The 24,091-nt window shown below is 43.5% G+C and overlaps 2 protein-coding genes across 2 annotated transcripts; one reads left to right on the top strand and one right to left on the bottom strand.

Annotated features, from left to right (window-relative positions):
- Positions 1-560: 560 nt before the first annotated feature.
- Positions 561-10,393, bottom strand: MCRS1 (microspherule protein 1). Its single transcript, XM_069970071.1, has 13 exons — positions 10,032-10,393; positions 8,625-8,763; positions 7,773-7,934; positions 7,565-7,674; positions 6,495-6,603; positions 5,006-5,144; positions 4,464-4,539; positions 3,964-3,992; positions 3,624-3,716; positions 2,762-2,844; positions 2,584-2,671; positions 1,292-1,419; positions 561-915 (listed from the first exon to the last, which is right to left on the bottom strand). Exons 1-13 carry the CDS (start codon positions 10,145-10,147, stop codon positions 829-831), a joined length of 1,359 nt encoding a protein of 452 aa, XP_069826172.1. The 5' UTR covers positions 10,148-10,393; the 3' UTR covers positions 561-828.
- LOC138792523 (protein S100-B-like) lies at positions 10,302-24,091 on the top strand. Its single transcript, XM_069970070.1, has 3 exons — positions 10,302-10,370; positions 20,044-20,179; positions 23,573-24,091. Exons 2-3 carry the CDS (start codon positions 20,072-20,074, stop codon positions 23,714-23,716), a joined length of 252 nt encoding a protein of 83 aa, XP_069826171.1. The 5' UTR covers positions 10,302-10,370; positions 20,044-20,071; the 3' UTR covers positions 23,717-24,091.

Below are 24,091 nucleotides of genomic sequence, written 5' to 3'. Positions count from 1 at the left end.
TATCCCGGTCAGAAGCCGGCACAAGCGAGCGCGTCGGCTTGTGACCGGGATATCTCCGTCCCGGGACCGGCAGCGGGACTTGGCGGGATAAGGTACGTATAAGGGGATCTAACTGGGGGTCGAGAGCCTGTCACCCCGGCACGGGGGGTGACAGGTCCTCTTTAACAGTTCTTTTATACTGGGCCCACCTCTTACAGTCCTAGTACAACTAAAATATTCCAAACATGTACTAAATGTTTAATCTATTCATGGTGTGGACACTGGACAGCATAAACAATCATACTTGTGAGAATATATAGGGAACAAGGGACCTAACTAATTCCACATAAAGCAAACAATGAAGGGGGGGGACAGGGTGTAAGGTGCAGATACTCACCTGTATGAAAGCACTCAGTATCTAATGGTACCATCTACTGCATGACATTGGAAGATTTTTCGTTTTATTATTATTAGTATTGCTTATGCCAACACGTTTTTCATGAAATATTTTACAGCAACATTTGATAAATAAATGTTTCCTGTTGATTATTAGTCTTTGAGTTTACATTAAAAATACACACTTCCTTACAAAGCACATAGTTTAATCCAAGTGCAACTTCAATAAGAAAGACATGTAACAAAAACATCAAAGAATATTAACAGAAAATCCCCTATGCTATATAACAAACATCATCCTTAGATCTGAATACAGGATGGAGTCACTTCCTGTCGTCTCTGGTTACCCACTTGCTGGCACAGACTGCAGTCAGGAATCTACCTGAAAAGGATTCATAGAAAGCACAGAGGAGACATAAGCTATGTACACACTCCTAAAAACATAAGACTTCCTCAAGGCTGGATCATCTTGGCAGCTTCTGCTTTTATGAGAGCAATGAGATCTTGATTGATAAGGAACACAAAGCGGAGGCCAGAAATCTATGGGAAAAAAAGAAAATAAGAATCGAACGGTCAGTCAATATCACCATTAAAATAAATGAAATATATGAAACTATTTCAGAAACCAGGCGCATATAGGGAACAGATATAAAGGATACATGTATATTCTTGTTCTACCAAAAGGCTCCATATTTCATGGAGAACCCCTTTAAAGTTTATTGATGCAGATATTGATACACATTTTGATCAGTATGTATGAATTATATTTTAGAAGGGGGGGGGGGGGGATTTACAATTTATTAACAAAAAAAACTGTACGTTATTTTCTGACATATTACCTTTATATAATACATGAAAGCTCCAGAATAATAAACTAGCTGTAATACAAGATAGATGAAAGCAAATGCTCATATACCTCCACCACAGAGTTGTGACTTAGCTTCCACTTGCTCCCTGGTAATACAGGACGACCATCGATATAAAGAGCTCTTCTTCCCTCATTTGCGATGAAAAAGTCCCCATTGTTCTTCAGCTTTATAACACCTCCATGGCAGAAAATGCAAAACAGATTCAATGTAAAACAGGCTAAAAGTTTGAGAAGCTTTTTACTCACAAAGTACCAAACGCTGAACTGTAACTACAGATCATGCTCCATACTCCTCTTCCTTGCAGAAGAGTTAGGGGCACCTGGGAAGATACCACCACCAGGCTCTCGACTTCATGTGTGGCAATAACTGAAATCCTAATTTGCCACCCACCAACTACGATGTGTGTGCTTTTACTATACAGCAACTCAAACAGTGCCTCTTCTGTAAGTAAAGGATTCACAAGGGAGTCTGTAAATCGGGGGTGGCAAACTCAGGCCCTCCAGCTGTTGCAAAACTACAATTCCCATCATGCCTGGACAGCCAAAGCTTTAGCTTATACCCACCGCACTTATACCCACACAGTTAAAGTACATTTAGTAAGGAAATATGCCTCCCCCTCCTGATCTGCTGCTCTGTCCCTCCTATAACATTCAAGCCTCGGCTATGCCCACATTTCAGGGCAACAGGCAAAATGGTCTGCTTTGAAGTTCACTGAAACCCTGAAAAATGCAGTCACATGTGAATGTTCAATCAAAAGGTTGAACATTTGGACCTGAACTAATGAATGATTGTCATGAAGTTATAGATTGGGGAACGTCCCAAATGGTCTATTAGGCTATTTTCAAACACTGTATTTTTGCTCAGTATTTTGGTCACTATTTTTCAACCATAACCAGGAGTGGATTGAACACAGAACGGCTACATTTCATACACCGTTGAAATTGAGTGGATGGCCGCCATTTAATGGCAAATAATTGACGTTATTTTAAAGCAACCGCCATTATTTGCAATTAAATGATCCACTTAATTTCAGCAGTGTGTGAACATAGCCTGTGTTCAATCCACTCCTGGTTTTCGTTGAAAAATACTGAGCAAAATATTGAGCAAAAGTATTGTGTGTGTGAACATAGCCTCAAGTTGCCCTGAAAAACAGATCCTCATCCTCCCAGACGATCAGACAATATTCCTGGTGGCAGCTGCAAGTAGCCATTCACTTTCCCTACATTGGTATAACTTGGCACTCAATCAAATGAAGTAAAATGTTTGGCAGTGGGCATAGAGGCATTATAAAAATCCATCCATGCAGATGACCTAGTAATGTTATCAGACCACATAATACCTTGTTTGCGAGAAATCTTCCATGCTGGGCCCTCTAGTGACAGGTCCACATCGATTTGGTTGTCCTTAGTGGCTCTACCTAGAGTAATCTGGTAAGGAAAGAACACAACATTTGCTACTATTAGCAGACATAACACCCAAGAAAATATAAATATATATTTATCTCTGTATTTATTTACCTCTCGGGACCTCATGAGATATCGCACCATGCGCCCACGTAAAACCGCTAATGTCTGTGTATCGAAATCTGGAGAGCTCATTCCTACACATGACAAAACACAATAATACAACAACATAATGGACATGTAGGTACGCATAACAAATATATGTCTATTCAATTTACTGGTAACCTTTTTTTCTGATGAGGAAGGAGATCCATTATGAACTGGGCTTACAATACTAGTAATAATTTCAGAATGTTAAAGGTGTTGTATAATGAGGACAGGGTGCTAATATTGTATTGGTGTGGGTTTGACTCCTGGCACCCTTGGTGACTGAAGGGCCTGCTGCGCTGGTCCTCTATAAATCCTACCAGGCACAGCTCCACACACTAGGTAGTGACCGTACCTGGTATTGCAACTTGCCCCAATCACTTCTGGTGTCCAAAACTTGAATACAAAGGTCATTCCTTACCCAATGGTACAGAGCTGTGTCTGGTAGGGATTGAAGAGGCTACAGCACCCTCATACAGCACAGCCACCCCTCCATTCAGGTGATCCTTGGGGTTGCTTCGAGTCACAAAAATTGGAAATTATTAGCCAGAAATCCAACTGAAAATTTTTAAAAGGGGTATTTCCACCTCAAGCATTTATGGCATGTCTGCAGAATATGATATAGTAGGTAGAGGTGGGAAGTGCACCTGTATACAATGCACTTTTTTAGTCAGTCTAGTGAACATGGACACATCCTGCAGAAAATATCCTCCTTACTGATTTTCTGCTCAGACTGAAGGACATTCATGCATAGCAAATATTCTTAACTGCAGGCTCATCATTTCACTATATAAAAAAAACATTAAAGAAAAAGGTATAAAATGCTGACCTGTTATACTGTCCACCAACACTTGCCAGCGATGCAGCTCCTGCTCTAGTTGACGGATCTCACGCTTCTGGCGACGGTCAGCGACAGTAAGCTCTGTAAAAGTCAAAAGGTAAACCTCTATAAAAAGGAGTAACTTTATTCACAGGAACTCAAAATATGCACCAAAAGCCTTGCATGTAAGGTATAGAGAATATACAGTAGTCCAGATTAACCCCTTTCCTGCCACAGTGATGTTTGGTGATGGTTTTTAGTTTTTCATCCACATTTTCTAGAACCAGAATGTTTAATATAACATTTTAGCAGGTGACTAACTTTGTAATTTGTAAAAGCCTGAACTTACCGTGTTCCAGTACTTCATCACGGGAATCCCTATAAAAAAAAATTAATAATAAATCAGGGAATGGGAATGAATGAAAAGTTGGTTGCTTGGTTGCTGTATAACAAAACTAAAGCAATCAATGTGCATAGAGTACTACAAAATCATAGTACTACAAAGTTCATTTAGAAAGCTAATTCATCTCAACAAAAACTTTTATATGGCTAATCAGTGTCAGCATGTGAATGCGGATACTGATCTATAGCAATGAGATGAGTGGCTAGTTTCTTTGTGTATGGATGCATGCTTGCACACACACAGAAATGTACAAATATACAGCTAATGATAGAACCCTGTAAACACAACAAAAAGCTCAAAAAAAGAACATCAAAAATTCTGTATCCACTACAGATAGTGTTACTTTTCAATTCCTGCAGGCTGAAAACAGACTGAAAACAAACAAAAAAAAAACGAATGTCCAAATTAGTTCAAATTATTAGTCTTTATAACAACTACTTCCTTACCTTAGTTTAGTGTCATCAAGCATGTCCTCTGCATCAGAAAAGTTTAGGACTTGATCCCCTTTGGGTAATGGCTGAACTAAAATATTAACAAAAGAAAAGAGGATTATTCATGGATTACCATATGCTGTATGGCTATGGTCTCTGAAAAGATCATCCCAGCCGGTACTGCAGTACCGGTCCGATGATGTGTAGTGCCGCAGAGTTCTGATGAGGGCGCATACGTGCGTGCCCGCATCAGAACTCTCCACTGCACACTATGGAGCGTGCGGCCGGAGCCGCTTGCTCCATAGTGTGCACTGACAGGGTTTTCTGCAGCCGCTATTCAATGAATAGTGTCCGCAGAAAACTGACACTTCAGTTGTTTGCAGCGCCGCGAGAGATCCTGTCCGGAGCATATACTATGTGTATACGCTTCGGCCAGGATCCCTAAGACAGCAAGGTAACGTATATTTTCGTAATAATCATGGCCGTTGTACAAAATATATGTTGTGTGAACATAGCCTGTTTGTGTAACATAAAGAGGAAGAACATGATTTAGATACCTGTTTGGTCCTCCAATAGGTAGTACTGCTTCATAAGCTGCCAGTGTACCTGGAGAGACTTGGCTGTACGCGACATATAGAAAACCTCAGGATGTTTGTTAAGTAGATCTTGAAAAGTCTCCAGTGTCGGCTGAGAACTCTGTAAAGAAATGCCAATAGTATCAACAACACAGAAAGCATCAGATGTCACTTTATATGTATATCAATATGTATTAGAGGATTCTAAAAACATCTCTTCACGCTTCCTAAGGTTTGGCCATTAAACATTGAATGAATACACCAACCTCAGCTCTGGGAACAGTGCTAAATAGTGAGCAAACTACACACAGTCCGCGTGTTCCAATGGTTAAAGATTATGTTTATTATATCTGTACATAATTGACTTCTGCATTATCAGGAAGTATGGCATCTGAATAAACAAGTTTAGGACCAGTGAAGGATTTCATCCCTCAGTGAACAAGGTAATTTGGGCCTTATTGCCCAAACAGTTGCATTAATTTCACATTCTATAAGCTGTTTTACTTTCAACATAGCCTAGTGACGGCTTTTTTGGATATATTCTACTTTTTAGGTTCGGAGGTGTCGGGGGGGGGGGGGGGGGTGGTGTCTATTTTTTGTGCTTGAAATATACACAAATATACAAAAACCTGTAACAGTTTTATTTCTTATTTTAAGATGAGTAGGGGCTTGTTTTTCCCCTTCAGAAAAAATATTTTGTTTTATTGTTATGATTATTAAAGATGTGGGCATATCAAATATTTTAAAATCCATTGACAGAAGGGTTAGGGTATCGTTGGGGTAAGAGGTTCATTATATGCAGCGGCATGTGATTGAGTAAAGATAGCAAGATCAGATTTTTCACCAGTCAAGAGCCCGGCTGTCAGTATGAAAAGGTGGCGGCCTAACACAAAGCCCCTTAGCGTCCACCATAAAAACACATTTGGCAGTCACTAAGGCTGATATTCAGTAGAAGGGGCAGCCCCTCACCCAGTGCACCAAAACAACATATTTGCATATAGATTAAATGCCTAAAAATGACCAGTCACGCCGGCTGCCAGGGCAGCGCCCGTCCGACCCCCCGGTGGAGTGTGCGCACTTTATCCTTCCAGGAAGTCCTGCTCCTGGACCCGGGGCGGAGAAATTGCTGCCCGAAGCTGTCAGGTCCTCTTTAATATCGTTGAAACTGCGCCATCCTCAATGCACTGTGGGCTATAGGGAGATATCAGCAGGGTAGATTCTTCTAACCAGCTGATAGCTTACCTTTAAAATGTCTGACCAGTGTGCAAAGACCTATGGAAATGGAATGGAGCTGGCTATCAGTGACAGGCAGACTCTCCAGAGAGAAGTATTACTATCCTCCAGCTTTCCTGACCACCATGTACACAGCTCAACGGGCAGCTGAAACACTTCCTGCATCGACTATGGCGATTATAGGACATAAAGCAGCTGTAAAATACTGTAAAAAAAAAAAAATAATAATGTTACTTACGGAGCTGATTGTACTGAGCAGCTGTTCTTCTGCCTTGCTGAACAGAACCTTGCTTTGAATAGCAGCTATGGCCTCTGGATGTAGCTGACGGATTGCCTGGCATGACAACCTAAAAAAAACACACACACTTGTTGACTCGATTTAAATTTCTTGGATGCTGAAATTAAGGATGACAAACAGCAAGTTAGAAGAATGAAACCTGTTCTTATGTTTCCATAGGGCTGGAGACAACGAGGAGAAACATGGTTTTATTACTTCCATTCTCCAGAGTGCCACCTGAATATTAATGAAGAGGAGCGGGAGGGTCAGTGCACCAAGGGCCGTAGTACTGCCACCAAGGGCCCAAACTGACTAATTTACATAATAAAAGAGGGAAAATGGCACAAAGGATGCAAGTAATGGCCCTATTTCACACAGTGATCAGGCTGATTACTGCTCTTTGTAATAGAGAGAACAATCAGCTGATGGAACAGTCATCGGCTGATCATTTGTTTAGGTCCAGAACTAAAATCATCGGGCGTTCGGACGCTTATAGCTACCTGTAATAGCGACGCACGGCCAACAGCTGAGAATTGCATTATAAAATAATAAAATATTAACTCACCTTACCAGTTTCCCTGGTGTCCTCGGAGGGCTTCCCAGCTGTCTGCAGCTCTGCCTTCAGTTTTGGTCTTTGCAATGCCTTGGCCAGTGATTGGCTGCGCAGTCGGTGACCTGTGAGTGCAGAGACCGGAACAGAAAGCAGAGCTGGGAAGGCCCAAGGACACGGGGGAACATGGTAAGGTAAGGTAATACTTTATTATTTTACATTAAAGGCGAGGGCTGCACAGACATCATTAACAATGTCTGTGCAGCCCTTGCTGCCCGATAGTCGGCCTGTGTAATAGTTTAGATCAGCGCTCTTTTACAGTTTATGATCAGGCCGTGTAATAGGACCCTAAGAAAATCACCTTCTTCCTCAGCTCCTCCTGCCCTATGAGAACATAACAGCAGGTTAGATTCTTCTAATCTTTTTTTTTTTTTTTTAAGTTAAAATTCTACTATTGGCATACATAAAGTAAATGACTCACTTCGAGATGACAGGGTCGTATAGAAGCGCATACCACCGCTCCTGTATTTCATTGAGAGTGAAACGACAGCTGAACTTCACACCGAGATGTACAGCCTGAAGATCATTGGTCTGGAGATTAAAGTGACAAACAATGCATTGTAATGTAGTAGTAATAAAGTAGTGCAAGTTGCAACAATACAAAAAGGCAGACAGAAGTGTAGTCATACCTGTAGCACTGTGTTGATAAGAAGCAAGTCGTCAGCCGGCTTCCATCTTCCCAAGTCCTTGGTAACTTGCAGTGGCTGTTTACTCTTCTTTATCCTTTTTGTGATGCTGGGACTCGGGGCAGGGGATGGCGGAGCTGGTGTTGGTGTTGTCTTGCAAACTTGCTACAGTAAAAAATACGATAGAAGACCCATTACTGTGGTCCAGATACATATATAAAAGGCTATTACTACAGTAAACATGACAAAAAGCATGTATCATGAAATCCAGACAGGCACCACAACTAAGTTTTACTCAAAAACGCTATGATGGTCCTGACTAAAACATAGTTTAAGGCCTTATTCACACGTCTTGTAATTTACGGATCCCTATTACCATATTAGAGTTAGTGCACATTGATGTCTATTGGTCTACTCACACTCTCAGTAGATTACAAGGACTCAAACCAATGCCTTAAAAAAAAAAAAAAAAAAAAAAAAAAAAAAAGAAGTGTCTGGGAGGCGGGCTCCTCTGTCTCTCCACATACAAACAGGGATAGAAGACGGGGAGATCGCCTCCCTGACACCTCTCTTGTGCCTTTGCTCTATATGTAAATCGTTTTTCTCTAAAAATGCCTAGGTGTTTTACAGTAAAACACAATTGCCAGTAACAAGGGAGCCTATTGGGATAACATGACACCTGTGATTCGGTAAGCATGAATCTCTACAGACCCACTTTAAACCCCATTCTACGACAAAAAACTGAAATGAACAGCTATCTTTCATAAAAAGTGCTATATACAGGGCTCAGTATACAGCCCCTACCTCTGTGTAACCTATTAGGCCATTAGGACTACCGACTTATCACTAGCCTACCTTCTTCTTCTCACTGGATGATGGTTCACTGCCAGATAATCTCCCCGATTCTCCTCCACTGGGGCCTCGTGGTCGACTGGAGGATTTGGCGAGACTGCTCTCAACCAACTCATCATCAAACTTCTTCCTTTTAATGAATCTGAGATTTTAAGAAACAAAACATTTGATTTATTCATCACAAAGGACTAAAATACACCTGTAGTCACTGCTGCAGAGAGGGGCACCTCCCGGCCGTCACTGCTGCAGAGAGGGGCACCTCCCGGCCGTCACTGCTGCAGAGAGGGGCACCTCCCGGCCGTCACTGCTGCAGAGAGGGGCCCCTCCCGGCCGTCACTGCTGCAGAGAGGGGCCCCTCCCGGCCGTCACTGCTGCAGAGAGGGGCACCTCCCGGCCGTCACTGCTGCAGAGAGGGGCACCTCCCGGCCGTCACTGCTGCAGAGAGGGGCACCTCCCGGCCGTCACTGCTGCAGAGAGGGGCACCTCCCGGCCGTCACTGCTGCAGAGAGGGGCACCTCCCGGCCGTCACTGCTGCAGAGAGGGGCACCTCCCGGCCGTCACTGCTGCAGAGAGGGGCACCTCCCGGCCGTCACTGCTGCAGAGAGGGGCACCTCCCGGCCGTCACTGCTGCAGAGAGGGGCACCTCCCGGCCGTCACTGCTGCAGAGAGGGGCACCTCCCGGCCGTCACTGCTGCAGAGAGGGGCACCTCCCGGCCGTCACTGCTGCAGAGAGGGGCACCTCCCGGCCGTCACTGCTGCAGAGAGGGGCACCTCCCGGCCGTCACTGCTGCAGAGAGGGGCACCTCCCGGCCGTCACTGCTGCAGAGAGGGGCACCTCCCGGCCGTCACTGCTGCAGAGAGGGGCACCTCCCGGCCGTCACTGCTGCAGAGAGGGGCACCTCCCGGCCGTCACTGCTGCAGAGAGGGGCACCTCCCGGCCGTCACTGCTGCAGAGAGGGGCACCTCCCGGCCGTCACTGCTGCAGAGAGGGGCACCTCCCGGCCGTCACTGCTGCAGAGAGGGGCACCTCCCGGCCGTCACTGCTGCAGAGAGGGGCACCTCCCGGCCGTCACTGCTGCAGAGAGGGGCACCTCCCGGCCGTCACTGCTGCAGAGAGGGGCACCTCCCGGCCGTCACTGCTGCAGAGAGGGGCACCTCCCGGCCGTCACTGCTGCAGAGAGGGGGCACAATGTTGCTAGTATATATGGGGGGGGGGGCAATGTCCCTGGTATATACTGGGGGGGGGGGGGCACAATGTCACAAGTGCAAAGCTTCGGCTCTCCAGGCATGATGGGAGTTGTAGTGCAGCTGGAGAGCCGTGTTCCCCTTCCCTGCTCTATACCCACAGCAGCCGGTCAGTACGTCAGTAACCCTATGTAGTCAGGGAAGCCCGGGCGGCCTGTACGTCACCTGGACGAGCTCCTCCTCTTGGGTATGAGGCCTGACCCCTGGGAGAGGCTCCTCTTGTGTCCGGCGGAGGAGTCCTCGTCCTCAGAGCGGCTGGCGGAGGTGAGCAGGGACTCCATCCCCTCCGCTATCCTCCACACGGCATCCGGTGATCGGTTTCTCGATTAATCCACCATTCTCCGGTCCCGCTCCTCGGCCTAAGCTGCAGGCTTTCTTTCCGGGCCTCTGACGTCACTTCCGGTGGGCCGGAAGTTCCGCTGGAGAACACCAGGGGGCGGTGATCAGCCGCAGTCTGCTGGAGACGCTCTATCTGTCGTGTGGAGAAGCCGTCAGTGTGTGCTTGTGCGTGTGTTGCGTTCTGTTATATTGAGTATAAGCGCATCTATCGTGCACTACACTCACTGTTGCTGCACAGAGGCCGCATGAGGCGCGTGTCCCCTCACGGGCATACGGGGCTCTATGGATTGCGTTATACACTAGGCTAAGCACACGTGACCATTTAATGGATCTGTCTTCATTTATACCATATTTGGCTTTTTACAACAAAAAAAAAAATGTAAACAATGAAAATGTTTTTTTTGTGGTTCTGCATCCCAGGCTTTATTCCTTTATTCTGGGTCTTCCTTTCAGAATCTGAACAACGGGAATAAAATATGCAGCATGCAGGCCAATGATGTAGCTATAGGGGTTGCAGCGGTCGCCATGGAGACTGGGCCTGTGCACTATGGGGGCCCGCTGTGCGCTTCACCACTTCCGGTCATCTGTCATGATGGCACACGGTTCAGTAGGCTGCTCTCTCTCCCTACTCCCAGCTATTGGCGATACAACGGAATAGACTGCTGGCAGGAGCCCCATGCTCCCTCTACTGCCTCCAGGACTCCTGCTCTGTGTAAGGGTGGGTTCATACTGAGGAATTCTCGCGGATAATATCCGCAGAATTCCGTCAGCCGTCCGCGCGCCTTTCCGCCTGCTCCATAGACACCATTCTATGGGCCGGTGTATTCCACTATCCGCTGAAAGAAGTGACATGTCTGACCAGAGGTGGCCAGAGTGCCAGAGAAGAGCAGAAACCTGGACAGGTGACACTATCCCTAGAACTACAACCCCCATCATGCCTTGCTAACAGTTCATGGTGAGAGTTGTAGTTTTGCAGCCTAGAGGTTGCAGAACTACAGCACCCATCATGCCCTGCTCTCTGTTTATAATGGTAGTGGTAGTTTTGCAGCCTGTGTCTCAAGGCTGCAGAACAACAACCCCCATTATGTAATGCTGACAGGTCATGATAGAATTTGTAGTTTGCAGTCTGTGTCTCTCCATGTTGCAGAAATACAACCCCCATCATAACCTGCTGGTAGTTCATATTGGGAGTTGTAGTTTTGCAGCCTGTGTCTCTTCAGGTTGCATCATCCTGCTGGCAGTTCATGATGGGAATTGTAGTCTTTCAGCTGGAGAGTCAAAGATTGGAAAACTATGATAAGAGAATGGCACAGTACAGTCCATTACTTATAGGGGACAGTGGCATAGTACATGAGGGGATACAGTGACAGTTCATTAGGACACAATGGCACATTAGGGGGCGTCACCTTAGAGTATTTGGATATTAAGTTTTTTTGGCCTTTGACTGCACCTCATCAAATGGGATGGTGGTGGTGGGGAACTAAGCTAAAATTTTGCACCAGGGCCCATCAGCATTTAACTATGCCCCTAGACCTGGTTGTACAACCGCTAGTCACATGTATTGGGCTGTAAAAATCTGCAACATATCCTCCATGTCTGAACTTACCCTACATCATTCTGAGAGGCCATAAAAGCCTATATCCCATCTTGATATTGTATAGTAAGTGACATGGCTAAGACTGCAGCGCAATGTGCCCCAACGTGAAACTACAACTTGTCAGGGCATGCTCATGACATCAGAATACAAGCAATGATGTCAAGTAAGTGACATAATTGTTAATGTCATCCCAGGGCCCTAGAAGGTGCAGAGTCCCAGACTTTCTGTTCTGAGGGGCTCCACACTAGTGACCACACTGTCTGTACTGCCCGTGCATACTGCCTGCTTATACTGCCATTTTTTTTCTAGTGCTTCTGATTTTTGTCAGAACATGGACAGAGAAGAACAGCGTCACAGGGAGCTTTCCATTTTTGGCAACCTCCTGTGCAATGCGGTTACAATCCTGGGGGGCTGTCTCTCCACCAGACACCCGCTCACCTTGATTTAAACCTTCAGTAACCCACTGAGCGGGGGAAACTCCATCAGCGAACTGCTCAACTGGGACAACATCACCAGTGGTCTGCGGAGGCCGAACACTACCATCAGAGACCAGCCCAGCTGAAACATTACAACCAACAATCTGCAGAGGCCCAATTCCACCAGCAGCAACCTGCAGTCTATCAACTCCAGCACCTTCAAAATGTCCAGACACCATCCTTGGAGACCTGCTCAACTGTAATATGACCACCGTTGACCAGATAAGCCTGATCTCCATCACCAGCCATCTGCAGAGCGTGGCTACTGCTTTCATTAGCCTGCTTTGCTGGCTCAGCGATATTAGTGATGTGCTCAGCCGGATGTTTACCACCAGACGCCTGCTAAGCAACTACGTTTTATCACCACCAGTGATTTAATGACCTGGATCTGGAGCACCATCCTCACCCTCAGCAGCTTCCTACAGATCTGGGCAACGGCAACCAGCTGTATCACCACCACTACCAACGGTGAGCTGGCTGATAAATGCGAGTGAGACATTGACCTAGAACACCACCACCAGCAGGATGCTCATCTGCTTTCTACAAACCATCAGACTGCTTCTAAGATGCTTCACTTGTACTGAGGAGCTGAGAAGATGCATCTCTATCATCTCCAAGAAAGTGCTGAGTGGCTTTCCCACCACCACCACCATCACACCACGCTCCGTGGGGCATCCCTACCGCCAACAGTGAATTATTTTAAAGGTTTAATAAATGTTTTATTTGTCAAATATGTTTACTTCTTGTTAGAAGAATTTATTATAGACCAGAATTTTATATCACTATACTATATATATCACTCAAGGGTGTAAGTTTGTAAATATTATAATGTAACACTTTTATTACACTGTACCTGCCACCTCAGCTCTCCCAAAGATGGCCGCTCTGCAGTACTCACTGTTATTGTGTGAGGTGAGGAGGAAAGGGGAACTACACCCAAGGTGGACGGCACACAGGAGCTCCCTCTGCTGGTCACTCTTCTTCTCCAGCTCTTCTCTCTCCCACTGGAGAGGGTGGATACAACCGGAGGACCACCTGGAAAACTGGGATACAGGCTGGGGCTATGTTCACACTACGTATATTTGAGGCTGTATGTTTGAGGCTGTATAGCAACCAAAACAAGGAGTGGATTGAAAACACAGAAAGGCTCTGTTCACATAATGTTGTAATTGAGTGGATGGCCGCCATTTAATGGCAAATATGTGCTGTTATTTTAAAACAACGGCTGTTGTATTGAAATAATGGAAGTTATTTACCGTTATATGGCGGCCATCCACTCAATTTCAACATTGTGTGAACAGAGCCCTTCTGTGTTTTCAATCCACTCCTGGTTTTGGTTGCTATGAGGACCAAATACAGCCTCAAATATACATAGTGTGAACCCAGCCTATGGCTGTATCCCAGTTCTCCATGCGGTCCTCCGACTGTATTCACCCTCTTCACGGAGCGGGCAGATAGCGGCAGTCAGAAGCCGAGAGTTCAGGTTCATACGAACCCGAACCTCAGCATGTTCGCTCATCTCTAATGATGACTGCTATCCAATCACATGGGAAGAGATGCAGTGGCTCCCAGTTATGCTCGCTGTGCCCGCTTCTCACCAGTCAGGCTTGATTTAGTCTCTGCTGTGTGAAGAGCTGTGGTGGCAAACTATACATTCATATAACTGTCTGTGCCTCCAGAACAATGCTTTTATTCTCTGATCTGAAGTTTCAAAGAGGCTTTCCCAAGCCACTGTAGTGCTGAGAGTTGTAGTGCCTCCTTGCTCCCCCTCCCATCATTGATTGACAGTAAGTTTTTCCAGAGTCCTGTTTCCAAATATAAAAGTAATGTCTCCAATCTCAGGTTTTTTAATGTTAGAAAATTACCATTAACAATTCCTTTTGTGATGTATTATCCTCTTTTATATAATCTAGGGTATTTTTTTATTTGTGTTTTTTTTATATATTCCTTTTCTGCCTCCTTGATAAAAAAAGGATTGACTATGGCTCCAGGCAGGTGGCCAGCCATCCCCGATACACTTCTATAACTCACATATACATGCTTTTCCAGTATAGGTTTTAAAAAGGTTCCATTGTTATTTCCTTACTTCAACAAATGATAAATGATTCAGCAAAGACATTAGTCAGGACAGTGCATTAGATAAATCATGAAATTACAGCTTTAAAGATGGAATCATTATTTATGCAAAGCTCCAAGACCATGCACTATTATAATGACGATGAGTGATTTCAGCTCTTGCAGACCATTACCTTTGCAGATGGTTGTGTGAATCTGAGACAACGTAGCCATTTTACTTAATTACCTCTGCCTATGTGTAACTTTGTATTGCATTATATTTTTCTAAGGTATTTGATGTCCTTCATATAGTGTGTTAGTTAACAGTTAATTTTCTATGCCTAGGTTGTTGCAATTGGAAGCAGCTTAAAGTCACTGTCATTTAAAATAACTTTTGAAATGTCATTAGGCATGTCAAAAGTTATTGATTGCAGCAGGTCTCAGTACTGAGACTCCCTTCATCCAATCAGGAGATATAGCCTAAAGAGAGCTCAGAGGCCTTGCTTTATCCCCTGATTTGCTACATTGTCAAAATTAGAGGGCAGCCGGGGAGTGCATCACACTGCTACTGCTGTGCTCTAGCCCCAGCTATATCTCCTGATCGCACTGGATCTCAGCAGGGAAACCTGCTGCAATCGATGACTGATGACATGTACATATGGGCACCGGGTTGCTGCTTTTACAATATGTGAGACCGCACCCTGATAACACCTTTTTATGCTGCGTTTACACGAAAAGATTATCGTTCGAATTTGCAGGATATCGATCGAATTCGAACGATAATGGTACGTGTAAACGCAGTGAACGATCAAACGACGAGCGAGAAATCGTTCATTTTGATCTTACAACATGTTCTAAAATCGTCATTCGCAAAAAATTTGCAAATCGTTCCGTGTAAACAGTCGTTCATCGATTTTACCTATGTACGAGATAGGCTTAAGGGATCGCAAAACGATTTTTCCGTACGATATATTGTTCCGTCTAAACGCTGATTGTTCTTTCGATATCGTTAATCGTACGATCAGGCGAATTATTGCTCTGTGTAAACGCAGCATTACTCAGTGCCATAATCAGCAGCAATTGGCATGGCAGCAAAGGGGCTTCTAAAGGCCTCCATGGCTGTCATGTTTGTTCTCCTATTACAGCCTGCCAGACTGGGTGAAAGTGAAAATACACTGAAATTCATCAATATTACAGTGAGCTGTGCAAGAGAAAGTAAGGGTGCCATGGGGAGCTAAAAATGTGTGGGAAACTTTACTTGCACTCAATTTTTTTTATGTTTTTTTTTTCTTGTGTGTGAACATAGCCTAAAAAAGAAAATTTTAACTACCAAAAAGTAAACCTGAATTGCACCATTGCATGTGTAAAGATGCAAACTATTAAAATTGATTGTTAATTATAGGGATGGTCCGAACCGAGTTCGGTTCGGGTTCGTACGAACCCGAACCCTCGGTATTGATCCCCGCTGTCTGCCCGCTCCGTGGAGCGGGCGGATTCAGCGGGAGGACCGCCTGGAAAACTGGTATACAGCCATAGCCATAGGCTGTATCCCAGTTTTCCAGGCGTTCCTCCCGCTGTATCCGCCCGCTCCACGGAGTGGGCAGACAGCGGAAATCTGCTGCCGAGCGTTCGGGTTCATACGAACCCGAACCTCGGCAGGTTTGGACCATCCCTAGTTAATTATCCCACACAGTAAAATCCATAAATGAAATTTAAAAAAATACCCAAGGCCAGAATTGCCATTTTTTTTTCCATCACCTTACATTCCAATAAACATGGATTAACAAGTGATCAAAAAGTCCCATTTACGCCAAAATGGTACCATAAAAACTATATATCTGTTAGGAATATGACTTTTCGTTCTTCGGTCCGTGCCGGGCGGTCGAGGAAGCGCTGAGTTTGTCTGTGGTTTTTTTGTACTGTCTGAATTGTGTTGTATTTGCCAGCCACACCCGTATTTCCTGGCAGACTCCTGGCAGTGCAGGGGTTACTGCTCTGCTTGATCTTCTCAGCTGAACTTGCTGCTGGGATCAGGGCTGGTCCAATCATCTGCTGGACCCAGTCTCTGATCCTAGATAAAAAGCAGCAAGTTTCTCCCTTCCCTGCTGACTATTAGAGTTCACTCGCCTGCTCAGCGCCCTGCTTAGTTCCTCTGATCTCTGTATTCTGGACCTTCTGCATCTGACCTCGACTATTCTCCTGTTTGCTGTTTTTGTACTACGCCGCCCGACTGTTGCTGACCTGGTTTGTCTGACACCTCTTATTGTGTTTGTTCGTCTGTCCGTGCTTTGTGTGTCGCACCTACTTAGTGTAGGGACAGACTCCGTGGTTGTCCGGGCCGTTTAGGGCTGTCCGTGGCAAGTAGGTAGGGATAGTGGGTGGGGTCAGCTCAGGGCTCATTGGCTGTGTCTTGTCAGACTGCCTTTACCATACTGACCATAACAATATCACCGCACAAAAAACGAGCCCTCTGTAGGCAACATGTAAAACATTTCTAGTAATGCAAAAGCAAGTAAAACAAAAACATAAAATAACTGTCCCTGCAGTTTTACTGACCTGTACTAGTTAAAGGAGAAGTGTGGCGGATTATAAAATCCAGCAGCGGGTAGGGGGAAAATTGACCACAAGTACTTACATACCTCTCCCGTCCCTGCTGTGAGCATTTGGGCCGGCCGCAGGACCCCAGCCGGAAGGCATTTTCTCCCGAGAGGTGAAGACATCACAACTCAGGGGGGAAAAGGCCTGTCCCAGCTGATGGACTGGCTGCTCAACCAATCAGTGACTGGAGTGGCGTCCATGAGCCGGGTCCTGATGTGTCAGCTCTGGAGATCCTGAAGCCCAGTGGGGGTCCTGCGGTGGCTCACCGCAGGCACGGGGAGAGGTAAGTTAGTACATCAATTTCCCCCTATCCCTGGCCGGCTGCCAGATTTTTTAATCCGCCGGACTTTTAAGTACAGCTACTATCTAAGTTCTCATACACTATACACAGTTCTTCTGATTTATATTATTTAGATGTGGGCTAGCAGCGACCACCCAGCTGGTGTTTACACACTATTAAGGCTAAGTATCTACCACATGTAAAAATACATTAACCTTCATAAAAATGAGTATTTGTATTACCATCCATCCCATTATGCACTCTGGAGTCTGCAGCCTGTTTATTGAGAGGAAAGAATTACAGTTAAGTGGTTATTGATCAGGCGAAGAGCGTATAATGGCAAAGGGGGTGAGGAGTCTTTTCAGTCCAATGTGTGGTGAGCCCGGTGAGGAGTCCACAGTCCAGCTCTGAGTATGGCTTTAATGAAGCCCGAAAGCCCCTGTTCTTCAGATTTACCAGATGGGTAATTATAATTATTACTATTACTTATTACTTTTTTTTTATGTACCGCCTGTTACCCTCTTTTAGTAATAGCAGCTAATAGAAACTTAGTACGTCTAACCTCTTCTTATTTCCAAATCCATACCTTCTATAACTCTAATCATTGATATATGGATCACTGGATGTAGACAGACATCAAACACAATAGGCAAAGTGGCTTTATTTGGGGATTTACTATGCATTTACATTTTATGCACCAAAGTTTGCAAGCACTGCACATCTACGTGTAATACTGGTCACTAGTGCAGAAGGTTCGGGTGTCGCTGATATTCATCTAGAGTGTGCAGTTTGCTTCTTGGCATCAATTCTCATAAAAAGTTTATTAGGATAAATTAAAAGACATCAATTTTAGATGTAGATGTTTAAAGTTAGACATCAGTTGTTACATATATAAACAACCAAAAATTGTAATGTATGGGCAGTAGGAGGTCCAAGCTCTGGAGATGACCAGATATATGTTCTCCTGATCATTCCTGCTTTTGGGTCAAAATACTGATCAAATACTACATGTAAAACCTACGTGTTTTTCCTGTCTTCTTCTGGATTAATTTAATAATTTATTGTTCTTAACTCTTTGTCAACATCTTTCACCTTTACATTTGATGAACATATCACTTTGCAACCATAGAGGTAGAACGATAGATAGATAGATAGATAGATAGATAGATAGATAGATAGATAGATAGATAGATAATCATACTATATATCTTGTTTTAGATTAATTTATTAGTGTAAAATGTCTTCATAAATATACTGGAAATTTTAACTTTTAATGACTTCCAAATTCTCCATGTTTAGCATTTAAGTCTTGTCCTTAAGGATTTTTTTTATCTAGATAGATTTACATACAAATTTAAGTTATGTGCCCACACAGTATTTTTGCTCAATATTTTGGTCAGTATTTTGCAATCAAAACCAGGAGTGGATTGAAAATGAAAACACACAAAGGCTATGTTCACCCACTGTTGAAATTTAGTGAATGGCTGCCATTTAATGACAAATAACGGACGTTATTTCTAAACAACAGCCATTGTTTTAAATTAACTGCGATTTTTTTTGCCATTAAATTTCCATCTAAACTAGAATAATATGCCAACAGCTGTCACTGCACTGATGGGCGGCCAAACAGCAAAAAGACATCCGTCATTTTTTTCTTTTCAAAAACGGAGAGTTAAAAACATAGTGTGAACATAGCCTCGTTCTGTTCTGTGGGGATTAAACTGGAGACTTTCGAATGTAATAAATGAGTACTGTAGGTAATTATTGGTGGGTGCTGAAAATAATTAAACACATTTACATTATTACATCTTAGACTGCTCAGTTCTCAAACTGCCTTACTAAACCAATTACGTTTGAGAACAGAGGTATTACTGTACAGGGATTTTTACTGTTTTCTGCACCTTTCTCTGAATCATCAGATGGGTTTAGTGTAATCGTTTAATGTTATTACACGTGTTGAAAGGCAACGATCAGCCGATAAGCACAATGTGGGCTGATCGTGGTCTTTCAACATGCTGTAAAATCATGATTTTGTCAGGAACTGCATCGTCCCTAGTGATAGGAGCAGCAGCAGCAGCAGCAGACCGCTGCTGACTTCAGTGGGCAGCCCAAACAATCTAAGGATCCTTCAGGCAACCCCTCCCGCTGCTTCATGCTCACTGTCTGTGCGTGTAATAGCACAAGCAGAGAGCAGGGAACAAGGGGGCTAACAGGTCGGCGATCGCTTTCCCAGGAACACCAGGCTGTGTATTACTTTAGAGGGTGTGAATTTTGAGGTTAAGAGGTATCAAAGGGCTCAGAGGGTGTGAAGTCTGCCCCTAAGTCACAGCTCCTGACCACAGCATTTACAGCCCTTTCTGAAATAAGGTTCACCACCCTTAACTATTCAGTAAAAAGTGCAGTCAGACAAATAGTAAAACCACTATACCTCAGGCTATACAAAATAAAATAAAATTATAATGAGTGTACTCAAGCCCACAAAATGGTATAAAAACAAAAGTTCTTTATTTTTTCATACTGACCACAGTACCAACCAACCTTGGCCTCTGATCACACAAATTATGCATGGTCCAGGTCAACCATAGACAAGACTAAAATGACTTTTCTTTCCCTTATTGCTTGAGTCACACATGGCAATATTTGCCAAACCAGAAGTGGATTCAAATAGGATGGAAAATATAATGGAAGAGCTTGTACTTTTCTTTCCTGTTGGATCCACTTCTGGTTTTGGCACAAAAACTGCCAACATTATAGCTCACAGTCCTGGTGGTGTCAAGTGTGTTCAATTTTATTTATTTATTTTTTTTTTATAATTTATTTTTCCTTCCATAGACAAGAGCTGACAGAGTTGGAAAACGCCATGGTAAACATCATAAGGATCTTCCATTCTTACTCTAATGACCACTGCAAGCTGAGGAGGAAAAACCTGAAAGAGCTGATCAACAAACAGATGTCAACATTCGTGAAGGTGAGTAATACAGAATCTATTTGCGTCATAGATGTCACAATCTAAATGGAGAAACAATCGTTATGAGCAATTACTGTATCCTTATAGTTGTTACCGAAATAGTCCTTGTCAACAGTCTTGACGGGTTTTGATATATTCACCTTTTGGGGGGTAATTATTCTGTTGCAATGTATGCCTGATATGTCTATCTGAATAGAAAGTCTATAGATTGCCTCTGTGAATTAGTACGCCATGCACCACTGCCAGTGCAGAGCCAAGCGGTGCTGAAGATAATGAACAGGGACAGCACTTAGCTGGGCAATGATGCCCATTTTATGTAGGGATTGGTGCAGATATTATCACTGGGACCCCCCCCAATCAAAACTTCTGACATATCCAAAGACATTTTAGAAGTTTCTTAAGGAGACAGGTACTTTTTAAAGCTACCTATAATTACCTATGGAGAGGGTAAAAGTACCATAGGAATAAGGAATAGCTGTAGAATAAAGTAAAAAGAGAGAGCTGGATTCACAGTGACAGTACACTATACATAGTACACAGTAGTACTGTTGTATAACATCTTCCATGTCACTGCTGCTTCCGTGTGACAGAGAGACAGGAGGGCAGAATCTCCTCTTCTCTGTATGCTGTGTATAGTAGACGTAATAGCAGCCAGCCTCCTCCTCCCCTTAATAGGCAGCTGTAACCTGACCTTTCAGTGATGCTGGAAATCTGTCTGATTCTATTAGTGAATTCTAAGCAAAGACTTAAAGGAGACGTTCGGCCAAAAGTTTTTTTTTAATATGTTAGACAAATTCCTAATGTACATTAATTATGGGAAATACACATATACTGCTATTTTCCTTATTTTAGTAGATCAGGAAGGCTTCAAATTCTCTAAAAAACCATGACGTCACGAATCAGTTGTAATTCCTATGGAGTGTCCAGCAGGGGGCGCACTATATATAGAAGTCTATGGTACTGTATTGTTTCTATGGATGTCTATGTAAAAAGTAATGTTATGTACAGTATGTTTTATTGATTGAATACCTTTATGGAATACTTTGGGGAGCGAGTGTCCTTGCTCCCCAAAGTATTCCATAAATGTATTCAATCAATACAGTTGAAGGGCACTGAGCAGAGAGGGAGAGAGGTGCCTGTGCATCTAACTACCTCCCCCCTCCCTTCTTGCTCGGTGCTGGACACATACACACTGTACTACTCCTCCCATCATCTACATTTATCAAAGTATTCTATAAATGTATTCAATCAATAAAACATACTGTACATTACATTACTTTTTACATAGACATCCATAGAAACGATACAGTACCATAGACTTCTATATATAGTGCGCCTCCTGCTGGACACTCCATAGGAAGTACAACTGATTCATGACGTCACAGGTTTTGAGAGAATTTGAAGATTCCCTGATCTACTAAATTAAGGGAAATAGCAGTATATTTGCATTTCCCATACTTAATGTACTGTACATTAGTAATTTGTCTAACATAATAACATATAAAAAAAATACGTTTTGGCCGGAGTTGTACTTTAAGGAGGTACATGTATGTGTGTGTGTGTTGGGGGGGGGGGGTTAATTGGAGGAAATGAGTCTGTTAGGTGGGGAATGAGACATTTTCCTGTAATAAAATATAGCACAAAGATTTATCTTTGCCTGTACTATTGATTTATGGAAAGCTGTAAATAATCAGAGGTATATGTTAAGATTTTTATATACATTTTTCAATGTGCAGTTATAGGTGGATGGGAGGAGCAGTGAAATAGAGGCAATGGCCCAGATTTATCGATCTGTCTCGGATAAAGATTGCTCAGATTTTTTAACCCCTGCTCATTTTGAGAAACGAAAGCAGAGCTGTGATCGGTTGCTTTCTGTCTGAGCCGGTTTTTGGATTACACAAGACTTATAGACTATAAACTACCTTAAAAAACTACTTTCATATGAAAGTCAAGTCAGTAGCTTAAAGTTACCGATTCAATGACAATACCACCTGCTCTGTGTCTGGACAATTAAGCCTTGTAATTTTTTGGACCTAAATGACCATCTACATCAATATCTACCAGGGGCATAACTAGAGTCTCATGGTAACCAGTGTAATATATGGACCTGTGCCCCATCTCACCCGTAATTGTGACAACAGTGTAATCCAGTGACACTTTTTTTCCTCCATCAAGCCCAGACTGCCAATGATGTCTTCCTGCAATCATTGCCTGTGCCACGAGGGGGAAAGTCCCCACTGTCATGATCAGTCTTAGGCCTGGCCTATTAACCCCCTGTATGTAGTGTGAAGCATTGTGTGGCAGCATGGAGTGTCCTAAGCAGGGCTGTGGAGCCGGTAAGCCGCAGCTCCGACTCCAACTCCGACTGCTGAATTTTATCAGGACCGACTCCCGACTCCGACTCCTGCTCCTTCATAAATGGCCAGTCATATACCAAGGGAGTTTATCACACTGGCTCAGCAGCTTCTCCCTAATGTCCTACATGATCCTGGGGCGACTTCTGAGGGAATAAGGAAACATATAAAGCAGCTTCTCCTGTGTGTGCAGTGGATGCAGCCAGTCTCCAGCCTCTATGTCCTGAACAACTCAGAACTAGACTAGGTGGAGCAGGTGATCTTTTCCTGCTGACAAACTTCTATGTTTCTAACTAAATATTCACCATACACACAGAAACACTGCTAACAATGCCAGATCCCTGTGATACTGTGATTACTGCTACACTACTTATGTCTTCTCCTCCTCCTCTATATTAAACAGGATATCTCCATATTACACTGCTGCTCATATACAATCATCCAGCATCCAGGAAGAGAACAGCACAGATCTCCCCCCACACGATGGACTTTCCAGCTCAGAAACAGACTGCCAAATAGTGACCGACAACTTTTCCATGACTTCCCTAGTAATAGGGCCAGTGTCCTATTAGAATGTTGCTCATAATATATATTTATGAGCAAAATTTGTAAAATTCATATCAAAATTCAATTTTACATTTTTTAAAGATTTTTGTAAAGTGGAGTCGGAGTCGGTACATTTTTTTTCCGACTCCGACTCCCACTCCAGCCAAAGCTACCTCAAACTCCGACTCCGACTCCAGCCAAAGCTACCTCAAACTCCGACTCCAGCCAAAGCTAGCTCCAACTCCGACTCCACGACTCCAACTCCGACTCCACAGCCCTAGTCCTAAGGATGTCAGAATTAAATTACTAAATACATTTTATACAATATTCCAAGTTCTTTCAGCTTCTCAAAAATGCTATCAATAGATGTAAGAGTCACCCATGCTCTCTCTGCAGTGGTCTTCTAGCTCAACCTTCTTTATTCTTATAGAAAACTTGGAAGGTCTGTATTAGGCCTTAGATAACTAACCTTCTTGTCTCTTTTATTTTACAGCAAGTCCAAGACACAAACACACTTGATGTTATATTCAGAGACTTGGATGCAAATCACGACCGGGAGATAGATTTTAGTGAATTTGCCGCACTAATTGCTATGGTCACATCAGCATGTCATACCTCCTTCCATCAAGCAAAATGAACCAGCCGAGAACTCCTAGTCATAGCATGTAGCCAGTTCTAACTTTAGGAATTATTTTATAGATGGATGTAGATTTTTATTACGAAATATTTTAAAGGTTGCATTACAAAGACAAAACACTAGACAGCTATATGTATTGTAAATGCATAAAGAGAAACACTGGCCCTGATTTCTGTCTTGAAGTTGATATTTATTTTTTTTTTTTTTTTCGTTTCACCATGTTTACTAACGTTGTGCCACAAAAATCTCTAAAAACCGAGATACCCATCATTTTGTGCTTTAAAATTGACATATTTATTAAAAGGAGTCACTCATGAATGGATCAGGATCTGTAACCTATAATAGTATGCAACCCAGCGGTTACTATTATATACA

Source organism: Dendropsophus ebraccatus, chromosome 5 (genome assembly GCF_027789765.1).
Source record: "Dendropsophus ebraccatus isolate aDenEbr1 chromosome 5, aDenEbr1.pat, whole genome shotgun sequence".
In the NCBI taxonomy this organism is placed as follows: Eukaryota; Metazoa; Chordata; class Amphibia; order Anura; family Hylidae; genus Dendropsophus; species Dendropsophus ebraccatus.
This window is presented reverse-complemented; position numbering and strand designations above follow the sequence as displayed.

Coding starts and splice junctions, on each gene's coding strand:
- MCRS1 (XM_069970071.1), bottom strand. CDS start 10,147: ATGGAGTCCCTGCTCACCTCCGCCAGCCGCTCTGAGGACGAGGACTCC. Junction 3,993..4,463: donor CTTGATGACACTAAACTAAG/GTAAGGAAGTAG, acceptor TTTTTTTTATAG/GGATTCCCGTGATGAAGTAC. Junction 916..1,291: donor GTCACAACTCTGTGGTGGAG/GTATATGAGCAT, acceptor TTTTTCCCATAG/ATTTCTGGCCTCCGCTTTGT.
- LOC138792523 (XM_069970070.1), top strand. CDS start 20,072: ATGGTAAACATCATAAGGATCTTCCATTCTTACTCTAATGACCACTGC. Junction 20,180..23,572: donor AGATGTCAACATTCGTGAAG/GTGAGTAATACA, acceptor TTTATTTTACAG/CAAGTCCAAGACACAAACAC.